The sequence below is a fragment of the Camelus ferus genome, chromosome 35 (assembly GCF_009834535.1).
Source record: "Camelus ferus isolate YT-003-E chromosome 35, BCGSAC_Cfer_1.0, whole genome shotgun sequence".
Taxonomy (NCBI): domain Eukaryota; kingdom Metazoa; phylum Chordata; class Mammalia; order Artiodactyla; family Camelidae; genus Camelus; species Camelus ferus.
In genome coordinates, this window is record NC_045730.1 from 15628189 (window position 1) to 15652389 (window position 24201).

At 43.8% G+C, this 24201-nt stretch overlaps 1 protein-coding gene across 4 annotated transcripts in view; it reads left to right on the forward strand.

Annotated features, from left to right (window-relative positions):
• Positions 1 to 24201, forward strand: part of RSU1 (Ras suppressor protein 1) — a 160498-nt gene that overhangs the window by 1820 nt on the left and 134477 nt on the right. For all 4 annotated transcript variants that reach the window (XM_014551975.2, XM_014551976.2, XM_006176238.3 and 1 more), the window contains exon 3: positions 18852 to 18902. In XM_014551975.2, the coding sequence (XP_014407461.1) occupies positions 18852 to 18902 (51 nt within the window). The remainder of the gene's footprint in view (positions 1 to 18851; positions 18903 to 24201) is intronic.

Here is a 24201-nt window from a genome sequence, read left to right on the forward strand (position 1 = left end):
TCTTAGTCTAAGCACCTCTCTTCCCCACTGGCCGGCTGGCAGCACTAAACCTGTGCAATATTCACAGGTACCTACCTTCTTTATGATCATGCCTGGAACAGAGCAGGTGCTCAAAAACGTTTGATGGATGAAGGAAAGAAGGATGGATTAGGCCAGCGAGTTGATGAGACCCAGACCAGGAGGTGACATGGGAGAAGGGGAGATGTCTAGAAGACCCCAAAAGATGATGCTTGTTGGGCACAGAGAGGGGAAAGTTACTGTGAATGCTTCGTTTGTGCCTGGGACGGAGCTTGGGATTGGTGCCGATGATTCCTCTCTGCAAAGGCAAGGGGATGAGAGGCCATAGATGATGTGCATTTGGTAATCCTTAGGGAGACACCTGCCAGTTAGTTTCCCTTTTGTGCGAGTTAGCATCTCAGCCTCCTGGGAGCGTGTTGGCCTCTCTCAGCTGTGATGGCTTTTTGGTGGCAGTGAGAGAGCAGGTGTCTCTGGTACTGAATTGGCACTTAAGATCAGGATGTGTCCCTGCACTGCCTCTGCCCTGCGGGGGCCGTGGTGGTACCTCAGGGAACCTCAGGGACCATAGCTTTGAAGAGGATTCTTTGTGTAATATTTATAAGCAGGGAGACTGGCTTATTATAGTCCCTATTTCAGTTCAGTTGTGTTATCTCTTTGAAGCCTTGGCTTTCATTGGAAAAGAAAAGATAGCCACTTGCTTCCTGAAACAGGTGTTTCCGGTGTCATATGAGGTGCTGGAAAACAAGATAATTTTTTTTTTTCCCAAAAAGTGGCTTCGGGAAGAGCCTTGGGGAGTTCAATGGAAGTGAATTTGGAGAGTCCACCATCTCTGGCCTTTGGAGTGTGGTTGACCCCAAGAGTGGCTGCTGACACTTCCCGACTTCTGGAGTCTAGAGGGTCCCAGGATGCCTTCAGAGTCCCCTCCTCCGCTGGGACTCATTTCTCAGTAGTGCACGTAGCGCTTACTCTCTATATTTTAATATTTTACATACTAAGATGTTTGGCATGATGACGTTAGCTGTAGTATATGAATTCCTATAGTCTTTAACTTGTAAAACTTTAACTGTAATCATTAGGTTTTATGCATTAATATCAAGATTAAGTCCACAGGACAGTTGATTTGCACGGACAGAGAATGGTTATCGTGTCTCAGGCTTTCCTTTCATTATCTTTGCTTTGTTTAGTTTCTCAAATGACGAGCAAGAATTCAGCTTTGAAGGTAAGAGTGGAGGTTGGGTACTTGGGAGAGTTGTGTCTTATAACTGCAGTACTTCCTTCCTCTGAGACAGTCAGTTGCCTTTAAAAAATATTCTCAGGAGTTTGGGTACCAAAAGCTTTCTGATGGGGAAGGCTCCCTAGGCTGGAGACACACATCGACAGGTCCTAGAGTTTTCTGTCAGTCCAGCCAGATGCTGGATGTGGTCAGGTCCTACCCTGGGAGGCAAACATGGTCCAGTGCTTCCACGTCGGGCCTCGGAGTTCAGGTGGTCCGTTTTCCACTTAGCACTGTGCAACTTCAGAGAAGCGACTTGACCTTTCTGAGCCTCACGCTCCTCCTCATCAAATGGAAACGCAGGTACCCACTTGGCGGCACTGGGTTAGTGCTGAGTGCGCTGTTTCACTTCAGGTGCCCAGCATCGTGCCCGGACCTCGTGCGTGCACAGTGACTTTGTATGACTGTCCAGAGAGAGTGTGTAAGCCCCGGGGTAACCAGTCCCAATGTAGTGGATGGCCTGAACCAGGGGTAGGCTGGTTAATTAGACCGGGCAAGGCCTCTATGTGTGTTGTATGTTGATGTTTTCTGTGTGGCTTCACAGAACCTGGTATGTTTGGGCCATTTGCCTAGCATCCTGACAGATTTCTATTGCTGTTTCCTTCAAATGACCCCTCCGTTTATTTCTTTCATTTCCGCCCGCCTACAGGGCATGTAATCTACACACACATTCTCCTTAAAGCTTCCAGGAGTAATGGTACCAATTCTGTACTTTTTTATTCAAGTGATTTCACTGCAGAATCTCTCCCACACTGCACTCTTCATCTGGGTGATAAAATTGCTCTTGAAGGGCCCTGTAATCAGCTTCAGCTTTGGTGGGAGCAGAGAGTCCCAGCAGTGGCCAGAGAACCTTTTATCATTTCTTTTTTTTTTTTTTTAAGTTTTTTGTGACTTTTTGATCTCATCATGCTTATTGCCCTCTGGGTGTCAAAACCTGTATCTTTTTTTTTTTTTTTTTATTTCAGGTTAGACTGAAATATCTCTCTGATAAATCTTAGAAAAGTCAGCTGCCTCTGAGGGAGTTGCCTTTCTAAAGGACCCTTCAAAATAATCAACAGAGGTTACGCTTTGTTGATTAACGAACAAAGGCTGGTTATCTGGATGGGCTGTTAAATCAGGAGGTGGTCATGCCTGTTAGGAATTTTCATCATTATAGGACTTCTTCGGGGTAAAGATAAAAGAGCTGTGAAGACCATGTTATTTTCACCGTAATCTTCATTAAGACCTTTTAATTTTTTTTTGCTCCTGTAACTTGCACGTTAAAGGCCGCCTTTGTGTTTTGAAACGTGCATGCCTGGGCAGCCCCTTCCTGTCTCTCTCCAGCCAGCCTCCTCTGCCCAGTGTTAACTGATGCTCATTGAAGAAGTGATGGCTTGCTTTCCACAGGACTCCATCCTCTGTCACCTCCTCTGAGAAGCTCTCCAGGACTAAATTTTAACCCCCATCCCATCCCTGGCTTAAGCATCCCTCATGGGTCTGGTGTGCACACCTCTGTTGCGTCTGTACTTGGCGCCTGGGAAAAGTTTCATGAGAAGGTTACTGTCACCGTCTCATTAGGACTGTTATCATCCTCATCCTCATCCTGCAGCTTACAGCTGAGGACGCAGAGATCTTCAGAGCGTTTGTACCTTGCTCCACATTACACAGATAGTACGGAGCAGGGTCAGGATTTGAACCAGGCCATCAGACTTCAGAAGCTGTGTTCTTACCTGCTGCCATCTAGCCCTGCTCATGTCGCCACTGTTTTAGACAGACAAGCTCACAAAGATAAAACGGCTAATTCAGCAAGCATACCCTGGGTGTCTACCAGCAACCTGGTCCCATTCTAGAAGCCGCAGTACCTGCCCTGCAGGGCTATTGATTCTGTATCGATTCAGGGATTGAGGGATATGTCCGGGGATGCCGACCCTCCCAAACTCTTGCCAATGGGAACCTTCTTCTCCGAATACACATAGTTTTTAAAAGATCCATTTCAAGAAAGCTTTACTGACGTATTCCTGTGGATAAGTGCACGTATAACAGTGCAGCATGACAGATTTTCAAACCAAGAAACAGAATGCAATTGGCATCTCCCAGTCACTGTCCTCTCAAGACGGGGTCCTGACTCTGACAGCATAGACTCCCTTTACCTGTGATGCGCACCATTGAAAACCAGAGGATTTATAAATTTATAAAATTTATAAAAAACAGTAAAGGGTGCACTCTTTACTGTTTCTCACGCTCAGCATCCTGTTCATGAGATTCCTTTGTGTTATGAAGCTGGTTATAGATCCAGGGTATGACCCTGTCCGAGTACATTCATCCACTCTGCCACTGATGGATGTCTGGGTGGTTCCCAGGCTGGGGCTGTTACCAGAAGTGCTGCTGTGACCATGTGAATGCATACGTTCCTTTCTGGAATGGGGACTGGAATTGTTGTGTCATGGAGTGTGCTCTTATACACTTTTTGAAATAGAAGGCAAGAATCACCAAAATAGAGAAAATATTTGAAATTTAGATGATGGGCAAAAAGGCTTACCATTCTTGATGCAGAACGCGCTCTCACAGACCACACTGGTCAGGCCAGACATGGTTTTTGCTCCATACGTACGTTGCCCTCTTTCGAAAAAAAAATCACTCACATCTCAAGCTTTCCTCTGAGAAGTTTCTTGCTCACAGATCACTAGTGTCTGTACCAGCCACTGGCAAACTTGTCTACACATTAGATTCACCCCAGGAACTTCAAAACACTCCCAGTGCTCAGGCCACACCCCAGAGCAATGGGAGAAGGTCTGAATGTAGAAGTAGTTATCAGAAATTTTGCTTTTTAAAAGAATATGTTTGCATCCGTGCACACCACAGCCTCACGGTCACTGACCTTGTTCAAGTGCAGATCATTCATTTGTGGCCTGTGGGAACCTCTTGTAGTTGACTCTCCCCTCCACTGGACATGACCAAAGACTGGCCTTGTAACTTCCCTGCCATCTGCAGCAACAGGGTCTTCCCGATGTGTCTGTGAATTCCTGTCTGAGACCTAGAGTGGGCTGTCCTCACAGCAACCCTGTTTTTGTCTGTCTGTCTTAGTGGGAAGTATTTTAGGGCCACAATCTGGGCTACAAGCGTACTCATTATTCCTGGGTTATTAATGACCTTCAGGGCTTTTTAGTGGATAGAGCTAAGAATACATATATGTATGTGTAAGTGTTTATATATATGTATGTATGTTTACATTATACACACAGAAATGCATATATATATATATGTAAAGATTAAAATGTCTAATGCGTTCATACTGGTAGGTCCAATTCAAATATGAGGCTGTAAGGCTTTTAACTTCTTTCCCACTACGTCTTTACTTTTCTTCCACTCTGAGAAGCCTGCTTCTCAGGGATACAAATGATGACAGAATTAGAATATCACACAGTTCCTTATTTAGTACATTACACACAAGTGATAAATTACACACAGTTAACTGTGCTGATATTAACCACTGCCACCAGTGTTGCTGAAAACAGTTGTTTTGTACATATTCTATCCCCATTTTCCTTGTTAAAAAAAAATTATGCTTCATTTTTACAGCCATTTCCCCTGTTACTAACCCTCTGCATCTTCCCCTGTTGTTAACATCTGGCACGCCAGTGCTACGTTTGTTGCAATTAATGAACCATTGATACATTATTATTAGCTAAAATCCGTAGTGTACATTGTGTTGAGGCTTCTAACATATGCAGCATAGTGTCGTTTCACTACCCCAAATACCACCTGTGTTCTGCTTTTCCCTGTCTCCCTCATTACTTCCCACTGAACTCCAGGCAGCCGCTGAAATTCTATGTCTATAGTTTTGCCTTTTCCAGAGCCTGGTGTAGGTGAAGTCCTGTAGTATGTAACCTTCACAGAAAGGCTTCTTTTACATAGCAATATGCATTTAAATTTCTTCTATCTTTGCTTGGCATGATAGCTGGTGTGTTTTGATTATTGAATAACCTTTCATTGTCTGGATGCACCACAGTTTGTTGATCCTTACACCTGTTAGAGGACTTCTTGGTTGCTTCCAAATTGCCAGTTATGAGTAAAGCTGCTATAAACATCTGTGTGCAGATTTTTGTGCGAACAAATTTCTTTGACTCCTTTAGGTAAATGCGAAGGAAAATGATCGCTGGGTTGAATGGTAAGAATCTGTTTGGTGTAAACTATCTTCCAGAGTGGCTGCACTGTTTTGCATATCCCCCAGCAGTGAATGAGGGTTCCTGTTGCTCCACATCCCTGCCAGAATTTGGTGGTGTCAGTGGTGTGGATTTCAGTCATTCTGATAGATGTGTACTGGTATCTTGTTGTTTTAGTGTGGAGCTCATTAATGGCGTCTGATGTGGAAATAAGCTTATTTGCCACCTGTATATCTTCTTCGATGAGGTGTCTGTTAAGCTTTTTGGCCCATTTTTTAATTGGGTGGTTTGTTTTCTTACTGTTGACTTTTTAAAGTTCTTTGTGTATTTTTTTAAATTGAAGTACAGTCAATTACAGTGTATCAATTTCTGGTGTACAGCACAATGTCTCAGTCATGCATATACATATATATAATTCGTTTTCATTTTTTTTCCATTGAAGGTTATTACAAGATACAGTTCCCTATACGGTACTAAAGAAACTTAAAAAAGTCAATTTACATATACAGTGGCTAACATTTGTAAATCTCAAACTCCCAAATTTATCCCCTCCCACTTCCTTTCCCCAGTAACCATAAGATTGTTTACTATGTCTGTGAGTCTGTTTTTTAGATGAGTTCGTGGTGTCTTTTTGTTTGTTTGTTTTTTAAGATTCCATGTATGAGTGATATCATATAGTATTTTTCTTTCTCTTTCTGGCTTACTTCACTTAGAATGACGATCTTTAGGTCCATCCATGTTGCTGCAAATGGCATTATTTATTTTAGTCTTTTTTATGGCTGAGTAGTATTCCATTGTATAAATATACTACAACTTCTTTATCCAGTCATCTGGTTCTTTGTGTATTTTGGAAGGAGGTCCCACACCAGATATATGTTTTGTAAAAATTTTGTCTCAGTCTATGGCTTTTCTTTCCATGTTGTTAATACTGTCTTTCACAGAGGAGAAATTTTTCATTTTAATCAAGTCACAGTCAACGCTTTTTTTTTTTTTTTTTTTTGATAGTGCTTTTGGTGGTGGATCTGAGAAGTCATTACCAGATCAAGGGCTGCATAGATTTTCTGCTGTCGTGTATTCTGGGACTTTATCCTTTTACATTTCACATTTAGGTCTCTGAACCATTTTGAGTTAATGTTTGTCAAAGGTGTAAGTTCTGTGTCTAGATTCTTTTTTTTTGGTAAATGTCAAATTCCAGCCCCATTTGTTGAAAAGATTATCCCTTTTCCATTGAATTGCTTTCGTTCCTTTGTCAGAGATCAGTTGACTGTATTTGTGTGGCTCTATTTCTGGGCTCTCTCCTGTTCCATTGATCTATTTGTCTGTTTCTTTCACCAATTGCTGTCTATGGCTTTCTAGTAAGTTTTGAGTTGGGTCATGTCAATTTTCTGAGTTTGTTTTTCTTTTTCAGTATTTTATTGGCTATTCTGGGTCATTGGGCTTTCCATATAAACTTCAGAATCAGTTTGTCGACATTCACAAAATAAACTTGCTATGATTTTCATTGAGACTGCATTGAATCTCTAGATCAAGTTAGGAAGAACTGACTGGCCAGGGGTGAGACTGAAATCAAAGTTCTAGCCCTCTTTACACAGGGCTGGCTGCCCTGGCCACCATCCTCCATCCTTAGAAACTTCCCAAAGCCACTTTATAAACATAACAAAGACACCTTTGTTGCTCTCATCACCTAAGAAATTCCAAGGGTTTTCGGAGCTTTGTGGCAGAATAGAGAAGACCACCAAATATATTCATGTTTCTTACTATAAATCACAGAGTCACACTTGGTCTCTGTTTTTCCTTTCTCGCTCAGTTTTGATTCCAGCTCCTGGAGGGAGCCCTAGGTGGTCAGTTTTCAGGTCCCAGGGGCTGGACGTGTCCTGTCCCATCAGCTCTTCCTAGAGGCCCTCCTCTGTTGGGGTGGGCACAGCCCCCGACTTTCAGCATCTCCCCTCGGATAGGTCAGCCATGTGTTCTAGTGGGTTTGGTTGGCTCTTAGGGGTTCTCTGTTCCCCGGTGTTCAGGGCACCCCTTTGTCTCTCAGGTTTCCCCACACGGATGCCGAGTTCATGCCGGTCCTGTGGGTTACAGTTGTTTGTTCCCACCCACTTGTATTTGAGAGCTTGTGGGGTTACTTTATCCCCTTGTTTTATTCTGAATCATGTCCTTGGATTTTTGATGGCTCTCTAGTTACTGTCTGATGTATGGATTCAAGATTCTGGAAGCAGGTTGTCATGCCTCCACTGTCTTCCCAAAACTCACTATTTTTTTTTTGAAGCACTTATTCTTTGAATTTTTTGGTTTTTATTGTAGTATAATCAGTTTACAATGTTGCATCAATTTCTGGCGCATGATGTTTCAGTCATACATATACACGTTAGTTTTCGTATTCTTTCTCATTATAGGTGACTGCAAGATATTGAATATAGTTCCCTGTGCTATACAGAAGAAATTTGTTGTTTATCTATCATTTTAATCTAAGGGTTGCAGGTTTGATGTCTGTGTTTCTTTGTTACCAGGAGGAGATGTAGGGACACCCTGTAGCGGATCAGAAAACACATACCCAGGTTTGGGCCATGGGCAGCGGACAGCTGGTGTCAGTCCAGGAGATTGGGAATCTGGGGCTGGAGGGATGGTGTCGGGGCAGCAGCTGAGAGCCAGGGGCACAAACCTCGAGGCCCTGCCTGCAAGACCACATCCCGTGTGGGTGCGGGTGGGAGTTGACAGCACAGAGGTCCTCAGGTACTCAGTGGCTGTCGGAGGTTTCCAAATGCTTTGAGCTCTGAGAACCACCTGGCTCTGCGTGAGAGGGTCTAGTATTCTGGCTCTTCCTGCTTCTCAAGGGGGGCGTGGCCACCAGGGAAACATGGCTCTTGGGTCGAGGATAAGAAGTGTGGAGGGAGGTTGAGGTGGGGGCAGAGAGAATTGAGGAATCAGAGACATGTCCACCATCAGCCCCTGGGAAGCAGAGAGTGCCTGTCCCCACACCACCCCGCCGCCCCCCGCCCCAGCTGCCTTGTCTGTGGGCAGGGGTGCGAGAACTTGGCCGTATTGTCTGAAGTGGAAGGCATGCACATCTGATGCTGCCCTGGCTTCATTTTGGCGGAAAAAAATGAACCTGTGGACTGACTCCTTTTGGACATCATAAATTGATATACAGTCACCCACTTGTGGGTATTTGTTTGCTATAGTTGATTCACCACTGAAAGAAGAGGTCAGAATTAATTAGATTCTCTCATTTGGAAACAGCTTTTAAAGGGTCCCCTCTGCTTACTAGCTCGGAAACCATGGGCAGGTTACCTAACCTGGTCCTTATTTTTCTCGTCTAAAATGGGGAGGGAGGCGGGGAATAAAAGTGCTGCCATAGGGTTATTGTGAGGCGTAGACGAGGTAGTGAAGTTCTTAGAACAGTGGCAACCGCATTTTAAGCCTTTGGTAAACATTAGCTCTTGTTTTTACGTTAACATTTTGGATTCTAATGAGCGGCTGTGACGTGCCCAGCCTAGTTTATTGATGTAGGAGGCATTGCCATGAATAGTAGTTCCTTCTTTTCTTCTCTGTTTTGTATGTTTCACAGGATCAAGTAATTTAATTCAGCCTTTCATTTAAAGATGAGGAATTTGCCCTCCAGAAAAAAAATCCAGTGATTTCTTTTTTTTTCCCCGCTCAGGGTCTCATGGAATTATAATCTGGGTCTCGCACTGCTTGAAACTTCCTATCCTTGCTGGGCTCTGAGTCCCTTTATGTGACTGTCACGTTACTCAAGATAGAAAGGACTCTTCACATTCAAGTTTATACTCTTTACTGAGACGACTTTCCACCGTCTGGAGAAGAAGACTCTGCCCAAGCGTGAATATTATTTTTCCAGTTTAGAAAGAATGAGCTCAAGATGTAGAAAGTGGAAACCTTGGTTAGAGCCTCAGTTCTGATCCGGGGGAACCTTAGAAAAATCAGTGTGCCTCTTGGCCACGGTTCCCCGACCGTCTGTTGAGGAGCTTAAGCTTTTTTTCTATAACTGATTTCTAAAACCACGCCTGTTTTATGTGACACAAATAAAATAGTTTATGCTGGAAAAATTAAGTCAATACGGATAGGTAAAAAAAGAAAAAAAAAAAAAGGAAGGGGAGGAGAAAAAGGGAGGAAGACAAATGGGCAGATAAAGAATAAAGTGGATTGTGGACCTTGAAGATTTTACTAACCCTGAAAATACTTCCCAGCATTTTCCTTTTTAAAATTTTTTAATTAAATTTTTTTATTGAAGTAGAGTTGATTTACAGTGTTGTAGATTCTCATGTACAGCATAATGATTCAGTTCTATGTATATGCACATATATCTCTGTATCTGTTCTTTTTCAGTTTTTTTTATTATAGGCTATTACAAGAAATTGAATGTAGTTCCCTGTGCTATACAGTAGGACTTTGTTTTTTTAGTCTATTTTATATGTAATAGTGTGTACATGTTAATCCCAGGCTCCTAATTTGTCCCTCCCCACTGTTTCTCCTTTGGTAAACATAAATTTGTTTTGTGTCTGTGAGTCTGTTTTTGTTGTGCAAATAAGTTCACTAGTATGATTTTTTTGATCTCACATATAAGTGATATCATATAATAGTTATCTTTCACTTTCTGACTTATTTCACTTAGTGTGAAAATCTCTAGGTCCATCCATGTTACTGCAAATGACATTATTTCATTCTTTTTTATAGCTGAGTAGTATTCCATTGTATAAATAAACCACAGCTTCTTTATCCAGTCATCTGTCGATGACATTTAGGTTGCTTCCATGTCTTGATTATTGTAACTTGTGCTGCTGTGGACATCGGGGTGCATGTATCTTTTTGAATTAGAGTTTCCTCCAGATATATGCCCAGGAATGGGATTGCTGGATCATATGGTAGTTCTGTTTTCAATTTTTTGAGGAATCTCCATACTGTTTTCCATAGTGGCTGCACCAAACTGCATGCCCACCAGCAGTGCAGGAGGGTTCCCTTTTCTCGACGCCCTCTCCAGCATTTATCATTTGTGGACTTTTTAATGATGGCCATTCTGACCAGTGTGAGGTGATGCCTCATTGTAGTTTTGATTTTCAGTCCTGGTAAGTGGCGATATTGAGCATCTTTTCATGTGCCTATTGGTTTGGATGTCTTCTTTAGATCCAGCATTTCCCTTTTAATGGGAGTTCCAGGTCCACTTACTCCTCAGGGTGCTGATACATTCTGCCTTGTGTCAGAGTGTTTCATTAAGCCCTCCTTGAGGACAACAGCTGTGTCCCCCTCATTCTGTCCTATCACACCAGCTAAGTATGGTACCTTGCAGTTTGTAATTCAGGGAGCATTTGTTAAAACCATTCTACTTAGAATCCAAGAGCAAATAATGGCTGCATACCTTAGGTAGCTCACTGTATTTTGCACTTTCATTCTCCCAGGCATCTTCCGAGTTTATCATTTTTTTTTCTTGGTCTTTTTTTCTGTGAAGGGGGGACTGCAATGACCTGTTTGGACAGGAAGGATGTGGCCTCCAGTGGTCAGTAACACAGTGCTCTGGGTCTAGCATCTTTTGACTTAATGTCCCAGTGGACGCAAAGCCCCAGGTCAGTGTCCAGCTCGTGGGGATTCTCAGCACGTGTGAGTTCTCTGCTCTTAACGTGTGTACAGAAAGAGGTATCATGTTTTTGTCAGTCGGCATGTACGATAAATTGCTTTCTGTTGAATGAAAAAGCAATTAACTGTGGTTGAGCAACCCTCTATCTGCAAGCAGTAGAATTCAGTCAAGTAACCAATTTGGGAAAGTTGCTGTTGAAGCATTTCCGACTCACCACAGTAATTAGTGGTGCAGTAAAGGAAAGCATTCATGCTGTCATTTTTTTTTTTTTCTTGAAGTTTTAAATTATGAATGAAAGTCATAAGAAATGTTTTTATGATTCTGGTTGTGTTGATGAATATGGTATTTGTATTATATCTGGGTATCAGACATTTTATTGTCTGTCTTCCCTTAAATATATTGTCAGATGCCGCATATTTAAGAAGATCCGAATCTGTATCCTTCCACCAGGGGTGAAATAACTTCAGCCCTGCGACACGGGCAGGAGTTTTAATCATGTCTTCTGGAGACGGAAGACCCACACTGGTCAGCGTGGCTTCCTGGTGCTGACACGTGGCTGTGTCCCACATCCCTGTGGCATCTCCAAATCAGGGTTATTTAGGACTGTCGCTTTTTCTAGCCTACTGGGAGCCAAAATGGAAGAGCCTTTTGGACCATCCTGTATTTTAAGTTCAAATTAATTCTGCTTTGTAGTCAACAACTTTGGGAGGAATTGAATTAATAGAGGGCACAGTTTGCAGTGTAATCTGCAGGGCTGCACAGAATTTGAATGATGTCCCCTGGAAAAGTCAAAGATGACCTTCTTTGAACATCCCAGGAGCTGCGGTGGCTGTTCTTCCAATGCAATATTTGGTACCACAAGAGCTGTCAAAAAAGAGGTACACCATTTACCTTCTGATGGTAGCTGTGTTTTTCTGGTTGCTTCCATGGAAACACAGTGTGTGAAATGAACTGACAGTTGCAATCCAGTTTTTTGGGACCAGCGTGACAGAATCTTCCATATGGAACCCAAAGATGGCTAGTTCTGACCCGTGACAAGATGGCAGAGAATTTCAGCTCCCACATCTGTGTGTTTCGAAGTCTCATTCCTTCCCCTTGTCTCACCCTGGCTGTGTTTCTTTTTTTCCTCTGGAGATAAATGTCATTCTGTGAAGCTAGAACTTTTTTACCCTCTCTCAAATGCGACCAGGGGAATAATTTGCTTCTAATTTGCCAACTTGAAAGCTGTAGCGAGTTTCCAGTGTGGCACGTCGTGGCGGTGTGTTGGGTTATTCTGAAAGCAAGTCTGTGGTGTCATCTTATGGGGGTTTTATCATGTTTACTTCTCTTTTCTCCTGCTGCCTACGTTAAGCTGAAGGAGGAAAGAAAAAACCGAACCTATTTTAAATAGTAATATCTGTTTCCTTGTGTTACCGAGAAATGATGATTCTTTTTCTAGGTGTGCTTAGCTCATCCTTTGATTTTTCTGAATTTGCTCCATTATAATCCTGGCTGCCCGGCCCAGTCCTGTGCCTCCCTGTTTTCCATCTCTTTGCTCAGATAATCATAGAATTGCCTCAATAACCTCCAGTTTCCATACGTTTTCCGAGTCCAGTTTCAGTGCCTCCTGTACCCCTTACCTTAAAGCATTTTCAGACATGTCATCTCACAGTAAGTGACGTCTCCTGACCAGCCATTCATTATCCTTTCAGATACTCTTCTCTTCTGCCCACGATCCCTCTCTACCTTGCCGTTTAGGTTTGGGTGCATATTCTCTGTTCCCTAAATTGAGTGACTATGTGATTTGTCATCCAAACCAGTTTTGAGAGGGACAGCAGGCGTAATCCAAGACTGTCCCTATCTGATGAGGATGTATGGTTGACGTTGCTTCTCAAAGGATCTCCAGGGTGGAGATTATCGGCACTGGGCTCCTGGCAAACATCCAGTCCACCATTGCCTGAGTGGTCCTTGGTTGAAATTATTGAATGAACCAGTTCCTTTTTGAGCTTTTAGCACTTTCCTGCTGACTTCCTCCTTGGCTAGAGAGGAAACCACTGTGAATCTCATACACAGTGCCAGCTTCCTCACCCCACCCCTGCCTCCGCTTCCCCTGCAAACACATCTCTCCCCACAGCTTTCTTCCCCCCTGTTCATTTTGACCTAATAACTGTGTTCACCCAAGTCCCATCTCTAAAGGCTGGAGGCAGAATGACAGCCAAGGCAGGGAAACATGTAACCGTGTACCATCAGCGTGTTTTCTTAGTTACTTAGCTGACTTTGGGAAATCTGTTCTACTCTGAGAATGCCTGGGCAAAACTCAGCTTATAGTATTTCTTCAGGAGTTTTAATAACAGTTTGTTCACATGTTCTGGTGCCTCGACTCCCTGACAGTTGATGGCCAAGCAGGACCCCGCAGTGTGATGGTCCCATGGGGAGGTTCCCGGTGTGTGATGGAGGTGATCATTCAGGTCGGGGGATGCAGCCTGACTCCATTTTGCTGCTACGTTGGATTAGGGCAGCTTTTGTACTTTGAAATAATCCGTTCTACTTCCATAGACCTTTTCTCCTTTTTTTAAGTTTTACCAGTGCTGTTTCCATAGGTGACACACAATGAACTCACCGCAGCCGAGTGGAAGGAAAGGGCGGGTCGTGTGAATACGTCTGTCGCTACTTGCTCTTAGCCTGTCACAGGCTTTGTGCTGGATTCTGGGATTTCCATTCTGTCCAGCTTAACTGCTTTGCCCGTAGACCCACCCCAGAGTCCTTTGTTGCCTTAACTATTTCCTCAAAGATCTTTTATGAACTTTTTCTCCCCTTTTACCTACAATTGCATGTAGCCCTGTGGCAATAATGAGAAAGAAAAACATTCTAGTGGTGTGATTAGGTGAAATAACAAATACATTTCCCTCCTTTATTAAAAAAAAATTCCAAAGTTCTTCACTTTGTTTCCTGCTGAACACTTGTTGACAAGACATAGTGGAATGGTGGAAAAGAACCAACTCTCCCTAATTAAAGCTCTCATTGTGAGTGTTAACTGGGAGGCGAGCAAATTTTTTTCTTTTTCATTATGGTAGTTGTGATATTTTAGGAAAAAATTAAGGCAGGAGGATATTGGATTATCAAGGTTTTCCTGTAGTCAGATTTGATTTCTGTGATGTTCAGATGGAGTGGCCTGCTGGTGTGAGAGGCTGCTGGTTGTCTGCCGGTCCCCGTTTGCCCCATCTTTGCTAGTTATAAAACCCCTAATTCTATCTGGCACATGATCACTTGGAATGCAGACTACATTTCCCCACCTCCTGTGCAGCTAGGCATCACTGTATTACAAAATGTTGATTAATTGTTTATAAGTGGAAGTGCCACATGCAATTTCTTAAAAGTATCCTCAAGGAGGAAGGCTTTTTCCCCCCTTCCTGTTTTCCTGAAGGGACTGCAGATGTGATGGCTAAGCTCAGGCAGCCATTTTAGAACATGGAGGGTGGGATCCATGCATTGGGGGTGGTTGGCCACAAGATGCCAGGAACCTCTGCATTGTCCTTGTGTAAGTGAGAGAGGAATGCCTGTTATTTTTGGTTTGCTCTCACAATGGAGCTGACCGTCACCTCAGCTTGTATGTCTAAGAATCTGTTTCATCTTTTTGGTATGAGGGCAGCTCTTGGAGATTCTTTTTGTTTCTTGTCAGACTATATACCTCAGAGATAAAGGAATGCTTTATTTAGTGGACAAGAACAGTCTTACCTTTTATAAATACTAATGCATGAGATGTTATGCAGTGTCTAAAATCGAACTTGCCAGGTAAGAAGTCATCATGGTGGTGCTTGTAAAACCCACAGAAATGCTTTTCTCCTCTGCTTTTCTCTTCCCTTCCTCCTCTCCTAAGGTTTCAAGCCCAAAGCCAGTAAGTATGACCGAAAAAGAGAGGCATTCAGGGATGTGGGTGGTGGGCCTGGTGGCCCAGAGACGGATGTGGGACCGGGAGTGGGGTGAGGAGAGTGTCTGTCTGTGCGGGGTAGAGAGGTGGGGGAGCACGTGAGGAGGGTGAGTGGGACAGAGTGCGAAGGGTGTCCCCATAGGAAGAAGGAGGGCTGGGTGATAGGTTTCTGCATTACTACACTGGTTGGGTAGTTGAAAGCCCTTAAAAGGTCCCCCAGAGCCCACTCACATAGGACATAGTTTAGCAGGGTTAAGACAGCACAGGCTGACGTCAGCGGTCCCAGAGGCTCACTGGTGCAGCCCCCCCCCCCCCCACTGCCCCCACCCCCAGGCTTGTTTCTTACTTGTTCAGGACATACTTTGTCTCCAGGTATGAACCTTCAAGGCATGTTTGAGGAATGTGGGTTTTGGGGGTGCCCGGGAAGATAATGTCCAGCAGTGTCTTCCGCACCCCACTGGCCAGGTAGGTACCTGTAGCCTTATGTAATGCACATTCCTGAGCTTGTGAACTAAAGTTTGCACATCTCAAGCTCGCCTGCTCATGCTCGTCTTGAGCCAGGATCAGTACCAGACTTCTGGGGGACCCAGTCCAGTGCTGAGACAACTGTAGTTAAATGTAGGGGTATATATTGCAGGCTGAACTAGATTAAACATAAGGGAAGCCAGAGTTCTCGCTGTTGGAGAAGGAAATTACAAATAGGAAAGGGGGAAAATGAGAATCAGCTGTGTGATGTTGTATTGGAATTGGTCTATTGTCTATTGGTGTGAACTTGTGATTTTCAGTTAATATAAACAGTGAAATCAGTGTAGGTGTGTGTGTGTGTATTTTCTCTAATTCTGTCCACTCAGAGGAGCTGGGAACACTGAGCCCCCAAATAGCAATGAGCACATCTGGTGCCCAGGTTTGGGCTTAAAAACATCATTTTCCACCAAAACAAACAAACAAACAAACAAACAAAAAACAAGCAGAGCTCATTAGAGAAATAGTTAATTGATTCCAGGGTTGTGGCAGCAAGAGTCCAAAATGAATTTGACTGTCTCTTGCCAGAAAGCACGGAAGTTCCCAAAGAGCCATGGGAACATGTCAAAAGGACTTAGGGACCTGCTGGGATGGGCTTCCAACTGGCCAAATCAGAGTCATGATGAACATCATCATAATCTGAGAAAAATTATGTAACCCATTGACTGCAGTAAGAAACGACAAAGCCATGCAGTAGCGATAAATACACCAGCAGCAACTCCACTGATGTTGTGGCCTGGATAATTCTTTCCTGACTGGGCCGCCTGGTGCGTTGTAGGATTTAGCAGCGTTTCCCTACCCGCTACTTGCCACTGCTTTAGACCAGTGCTGTCCAACAGAAATACAATGTGAGCCAATGTGCAAGTTTAGATTTCCTGGTGGCCATAGTTAGAATGTCTCCAGATGTTGCCTCATGTCCTATGAGGGTCAAAATTGGCCCCCTTTTGGGGACCATGAAACATGTAGAACAAGATTTTATTGGTTTCAAAGTATCCTCGCTTCCCTCTTCCCCACCAATTTTTTTTTTTTTTTTTTTTTTTTTTACTAATTACAAAGGGGAAAAGAATAAATTTACAGTGGAGCAGTCTGGTAGACATAAGTAATTGAGAGAAGATCAGTGATGGGACAGATGGAAACCTTGTGCCAGTTGATAGGATGTGGTGAGAAGGAGACAGCATTTCCTCAGTATCGCTGCCAGGGATGCATAACCTAAATGTAGTCAGGAATAAACGAAGGGTTGGAGATTCCTCGGAAAACTAAAAATAGACCTACCATATGATCCAGCAATCCTACTCCTGGGCATATATCCTGAGGAAACTAACTCGAAAAGATAAATGCACCCCGATGTTCATAGCAGCACTCTTTACAATAGCCAAGACATGGAAGCAACCTAAGTGTCCATCAACAGAAGATGGATAAAAAAGTTGTGGTATATTTATATTATAGAATACTACTCAGCCATAAAAAAGGATAAAATAATGCCATTTGCAGCAACATGGATGGACCTAGTGATTGTTATTCTAACTGAAGTAAGCCGGAAAGAGAAAGAAAAATGCCATATGATATCACTCATATGTAGAATTAAAAAAAAAAAAAGGACACTAATGAATTCATCTACAAAACAAAAACAGACTCACAGACATAGTAACCAATCTTATGGTTACCAGGGGAAAGGGGGTGGGAAGGGATTAATTTGGGAGTTTGAGATGTGCAAATGTTAGCCACTATATATAAAAATAGATTTTAAAAATGTTTCCTCTGTACAGCACAGGGAACTATATTCAATATCTTGTAATAGTTTTTAATGAAAAAGAATATGAAAATGAAAAAAACGTATGTATGTGCATGACTGAGACAATGTGCTGTACACCAGAAATTGACACACTGTAACTGACAGTACTTCAATTAAAAAAAAAAAAAAAAGAATGAAGGGCACGTGGAGGACGTAATACAGAACAGCCTGGCCTGCATGCGTCACAATTGCTAAGGTCCTCAGACTGAGAGGTGACTCAAAGGGGCCCGGCAGCTACCTGCCGTGTGGATTCTGAACTGGATCCATTTCTGTAAAAGAAGAGTTAGGATGTTTGGTGACACTTGGATGGAGGTTGAGGACTAGATGATAAGATTGTATCATGTTAAGTGTTTGACTTCGATGGTTGTGTTGTGGTTGTGCAGGAGAGTGTCTTGGTAGAGATACCCTAAAGTTCTGTGGGACATTAGACCAAAAGCTTTATCTCAGATGGGTCAGGGCAGAAAAATAGATCTTTGTATTGTATCTTGAGCTTTTCTCTAACTTTGTGGTAGTTGGAAAATAAGAAAAATGCAAGCTGCAGTCGGGGGTGATAGGTTGGGGCCCAACACTGAGTCCCTTCCTGAGAAAAAAAAATTATCTTACTGTCCCATTAAAGGGAAAACCTTGTTGCATTAATACAATGTTCTTATAGAAAGAATGTTGAAAAAAATTTCTAAATAATATTTAACACATATATATATCTTTAAAACCTTAATACATGTAACTGTGATATAGTATAATTAGTATATTTTGCATAACCATTCAGATTTTAATTTTATGTATATAATATGCACACACATCTATATGTACACGTAAATAAAATATACATAGACCTTGCTGTCCACTGAGTGATGTTTTAGAACCCAAAGAAGAGGGCAGGTCACTTTTTCCCCCTCTGGCTTTTTTTGTTTGTTTGCTTGTTTTTTTCAAGTAGATCTACGTATGTTTTTTTCTTGGTAGTCGGAAAAACCATTTTTTTTTTCAAAGCAGATCTAATCTTTTTCAGCAGATTAAGCCTGCGTGATGTTTAAAATTGGTGAATAACGTGCAGGTGCTTTGAAATGTCCACCAAAACTTGTTGAGAAGAACTTGGGGAGGGGTTTTACCCTGATTATCTGAGAGTGTAGGGGAGTTTCGGGGTTGACAGTGGACGTGCGTGAACTCACTGGCTGCCGGCCTTCCGTGAGCTGACCTCTCTGTCTTGATGGGATGGTCTTTTAAGCACAGGTGAAGGCGTGGTTCCTGTCCGGACCCTGGGGCCGGTTTGCCTGGCCGGTTCGCCTGACCGGCTCACACTATTGGGATGGATGGCCCCGGCTGGGCCAGCCCATCGGGTCGCCCAGCGTTGCTAACGGGCCCTTGTCAGGTTTGCTCCTGCGACATTAATCCCATTAGCTCTAACTCACTGTGCTAATTGCACTGTTAATTGCGTGACTTTTCTTAATTTGGTTTCACATTTAACAGACAGCCTTCCATGAATTCCCTGCTTCTATTTTTGTGAGCGGTAAGGGTTCAACCTGTGAAAATAATTCAGCACTTGACCTGCAGGCGTGTGGGTGTATTCTGGGTGCATTAACTGACTGTGTTTTTCTTTTCTTTTACAGTCACCCTGTCGCACATCACGCAGCTGGTCCTCAGCCACAACAAGCTGACGAGTGAGTTGATGTCATCCTCTGTTACCCAGTTTCTGACTTGTAGGGAACGTGGTGATACTGCTGATTCTTGTGTTCCTTTAAAGACACTAATGTCAAATGATTATTTGGGCAAACTGAAAATTGATTTGGGCAACGCTGAGGGACCTGAGCGTACGTATGATCTTCCTGAATTTTGTAGTTTGCTCTGTTTTGAGGATTCTTCCTTATCATGTGTGTTAACTGAAGAAAGACAATGACACTGTTTCTCTGCAAATGGTCCCTGTCCAGCATGCTCAATGCAGTGGCCTGAAATGCTGGGTCTTTATTATTTCATGAAAACAAACAAACACTTTCTTATCAAAAAATATTAGAATAAGAATTCTTTGCTTTCATTTATATGTTTTCCTCAAAGGGGGAACATTTATTGATCTGCCTTTTTTCCCTGCTTGATGGGGGGAGAAAAGCACGAAGTTGTACAAATTCTATCCATTTGCATCTGCGTCTTTGAAGTTCTTGAATCTGGTTTCCACAGAAAATGGTACTGGGTACTGGTTGTGTTGTGGTGCGGTTAACGCACAGCGGATTTCACACCTCTTTGTAAAGCAAATCTTGTGCGACTGATGTGGGCTATTTCATCCTTAGAGCTGTGGCTTTAAAGATTTTAGTGACAGCGACCCACTCTCCCTTCTCATTTCTGATTGACTGTCCCTCCTTCGTGCTGCCGTATTTCCTGCAGACTTGAATGATTCTCTAATCATGTGGCAAGAACTTGTTAGGGAGCTTCTCCGAGTCCAGTGAAACCGAGCAGAAAGTCACGCTGCGGGATGTGTGTCGCGAATGTACGTATGTGTGTGTGTTATATACTTCTTGAAGCACCGTCACAGAGCTGTTGATACCTGAGAGTTAAGAGTGGCAGTTAAGGCCCCTCATGGGCAGGAGACAGGCAGATTAGTTCATTGTTAGCAAAAAGCACATGTTCGTAAGGTGAAGGCAGAGTGGCACGACTGTTGTTTGGGTACCGGTGGCCCCAGCAGCTGAATGTGACGGTGGCAAGTCACGTGTGATCGCTTTTGTAACAGGTGTTCTGGTGCCACTTTCATTGTTTTTGTAGCACATGGTCCTTTTCTCCACTGAGACCCTAATCCCAGTTCAGAAGGGACTGTGTGGTCCCTAAATTCCCCCAGATTTTGTGAGCAGAAATTCCCGAAGCTCTCTGTCTCTTCGCTCATGAAAATATTTCTTAATTGCCAGGCTTACTACCCCTTTTAGATCTTGTCATCACTAGAGCGGAAACAGTTTACATTTAAACAAGAAAGCCAAACACATTTTATTCCTATTATATCACTAATTGATCCATTCTTTAAAAAATTATTTCAGATGGTTGTAGTTTATTTCTTTCTAAATGTCCACAAAGAGAGAAAGCTCGGGGATCAGGTCGGTTTCTTTTTCCTGGCATGCAGTGTGAGATTAATTGAGGGGGACGTAAATACAGTGTTAAATTGTGTCTTTTATGAAAGAGGTTAACTGTGAATGGATCCAAACTTTGTATTTCTTTCTCCCCCCCCCCCCCCATTTGAAATACTCTTGACCTAACCCAGGAAGCTCTAATTAATTGTCTTGGCAACTTCTGTTTCATGCCATTGTGAGTAGTGTCAGCGACACCCGATCTGTTCCACTAAGGTCAAATTAGCATCTTTTACTATTTTTCTGGCATTTAAATGAATGCCTTTGCTCTGGTTTTTCCAGTGTTTATAGTAAATATGTCCATGTGATGGAAATATAAATATGCATTACATGGAATTGGGCGAGCCCACCCTACTGTCACTTTTTATTGTAATCAGTGTCTTTCATGTTTCCTGGTTTTTAATGGGGACTGGCTGACAGCACCACATTCAAACCGCTGGGACTCAAAAGATAAACCCCTCAGCGCTGCTTGTATCTCGCAAAAGTGAGTGTTTTTCTCTTCTGGTGCCAATTACACTTGCGTCCTTACAGAATGACTGACCTGGTCCCTCATGCTGGGAACTGATCTGGGGACACCTTTTGGCTCCACACACCTAAGCCTGTGTCTGTGGGGCTGTTGAAACTGTGTGGTTCTGAGTCTGCCTCTTTTTCCTGCTGGTGGTTTTGACATCAGCAGGTCCACTCAACGCAAGACGAGTGAGGTCACGAGGAATGAGAAGGAGGGCTGGTGACCCTTAAATGCCCCAAGATTTTGTGAACAGAAATTCTTGAGGTTTTCGACATGAGAGTTCATGAAGTCTTTCAAAATTGTCATACTACGCGCTGTTAGAGGTTCCTCGTTCTTGCAGTGACACGATTTACATTTAGACCTGGGGGACTGGGGCAGTGCTGATGGGTTTGAGTGAAGTCACTGGGGGGTGACTACCTGCAGCAGTTTTCCCAGATGCATGTGCCCGTGATGGAATTAAGGTCAGAGGCAAGTGAATCTTCGCCTTCTGCTTTCTGGCTGTGACTGGCTGTGACTCTCTATGAACCAGAAGGAGGTTCTTTCTGCTCCAGTGGGAATTCTTTCAGAGTCAAGATGAGGTTCTGCCCCTGGAAACACCCTGGTCTCTGCCCAGTGCCTGCAGGCCTGCACACAGCTAGCGGGAGACGCTGTTGGCCTGACGTCCAGCACCTGCCCTCTGGCCCCACATCCTGCAGCCAAGCCTTCCTCCCCACGTGCCGCTAGAGGGAGACTGATCCGTCCTCTCTCCCCTGATCGCACCTGCCCTCTGCCCCTGCGCCGCCCTGCCTCCCCCTCCCTCCCTTGCAGCGCCCCCGCTGCCCTCTGTCCATCCTCTCTCCGGGCTCCCCTGACCACCCTGGCCAACTGGAAAGCTTCCTTCCCCCCAACTCCCGTTGTTCATGGACTCTTGACCCCAGTGTGGCACTTCCTTGTCCCACCATTGCTTCCTGTTCTTTCTCTCTCCAAATGCATCTTGTGCTGTGCTGAAAGCAGGGACCATTTCTGATTCTTCTTGGATGCCTGTTGCTGAGCGCATAGTGGCTCCCCAGTGATGACTTGTATGAGGCAGGTGTGGTTGATGGAAGGGAGCTGGTAGGTGGCGGACCAGGGCAGGAAACAGCCGGCTGCTGGTGAAGTGCTCAGTGTTGGAACCTGACAGTTTCTTCAGGATGAACCAGCGTGGAGCCTGGAGGAGCTGTGCCCAGTATGGACTTCTGTTTCTTAACTAATGGCGGGCTCACGTCAGATGTGCTGGACCGGGAGCCCTCTAGTGAAGCGTCCCCTTGCGTTCTGGAAGTTGGTGTCCATGGCAGCTTTATTGTTATAGGGGCCCCTTCGTCACTGAGGAGTGACGTGGGGAGATGTGCAGGCAGACCTCGTTGGGCGGTGCCTCGCTTTACTGAACTCGGCAAACACTGCGGGTTTTTAGAAATTGAAGGTCGGTGGCGACCCAGCGTCGAGAGAGTCAGTTGGTGCCGGTTTTTCCCAGCAGCATTTGCTGGCTTCGTGTCTCTGTGTCACATCTTGATTGTAATCGCAAGATTGTAAACCCTCCACCAGCAAAAAGATGACAACTCGTTGACGGCTCAGTTGATAGTATTTTTTTTAGCAATAAAGTACATTTTTTCCTTTTTGTTTATTGAAGTATCCTCAGATTACAGTGTTGTGTCAGTTTCTGGTGTACAGCATAATGTTTCAGTCGTACATGTGCATGCATCTATTCCTTTTCATATTCTTTTTTGTTACAAGTCACTACAAGGTATTGAGTATAGCTCCCTGTGCTGTACAGAAGAGACTTGCTTATCTGTTTTATAAATAGCAGTTAGTATCTGCAAATCTTGAACTCCCAATTTATCCCTTCCCGCCCCCTTTCCCCCTGGTAACCATAAGTTTGTTTTCTATGTCATTGAGTCTGTTTCTGTTTTGTAAATAATTTCATTTGTGTCTCTTTTTTTTTGGATTCCACATATGAGTGCTGTCATATGGTGTTTTTCTTTCTCTCTTTCTGGCTTACTTCACTTAGTATGACAATCTCCAGGCGCATGTATGTTGCTGTAAATGACATCATTTTATTCTTTTTATGGCCAAGTAGTAGTCCGTTGAATAAATTACTTTTTAATGAAGGTGTGTACATTGTTTTTTAGACATAATGCCTTGCATGCTCGATAGACAACAGTAGAGTGTAAGCATAACTTTTACATGCACCTGGGGGACCAGAGGATCTGGTGACCCACTTCATTGAGATAATCGCTTCATCGTGGTGGTCTGGAAGCAGACGTGTCTCATCTCCAAGGTGTGCCTGCCTGTGCTCCTCAGGGACCCCCAAGGATCCACAGCAGGGAAAGCTGGCATCATGACCAGCTGTGGGGGCTTTCTCCCACCCAGCAGCCCTCGTGGCCTCGGACAAGTTGCCCTTCTCCACGGAGACTGGACAACCTAGATCTCCCGGTTTAGAACCCGTGACTCACTCAGTTTTCTATGTTTCAAGTCCCAAATGATTTACTAAGATTTCCATAGAATTAACTGTAGTATGTCAGTTTCTTGAGGGTAGGAGCCTTGTCACATGCTCACGTGGTACTCACCCCCACCAAAGTGCCAGAAGCACGCTGAGCGTGAGATAGGCCCTCAGTTAATGCCGGTTGATGAGCGGTTGGTAGGTGATGAATTGGGAGGTGTCCCCCCGGTCCGAGATGACAGACTTGAGGGCTTGCCTGCTCTCAGTGTTAACTAAGGAGGGGACGTGGCGCTTATTTCAAAGGTGGTCCTCCTGTGTCTCTGCCCTCCTCCTCCACTGCCTGCCTTTGTGACAACCCTCCCTGGTGAGCCAGTGACAGCTGAGTCTTTTTCAGTCTGCATCTTGTCCGATCCTTGGTTTTTATGGTGTCTGGGAGTACTAGCTTTGTAAATGTTTTTCAACTTGTTCTCAGTCTTTAAGAGGAATTTCTTTCCGAGGCCACCATTTCAGGACTGGTCCACTAGAGGTCACTGTTGAGATATGTATTTTCCCCACCATCGTCTTGTGTGGAAAAGATGACAAACCAAATTTGTGCTGTCAGACGAAATTTTTTTGCAAGCTTTTTCGGCTCCGTCCAACAGGGCATGTTGCCACTGTCATTTACATAGTGCAATTTTATCACGATTAAGGAGGTCCTTCAATAAGGAGGTATGTTATTTTTCTGTTTGAAGTACACACTGAGTTTCAGTGTCATTTTTAGTGTGTATTATGGCCACTGTGTCATGTTAGGAACTTTCCTTCCGGTTCCTTTAAATTCGGAGAATTTTATTGCCTTCTATAGTATTTTGTATTGAGTATATGCGAGATTTTTTTTTTCCCTGTGGAAGAAAACT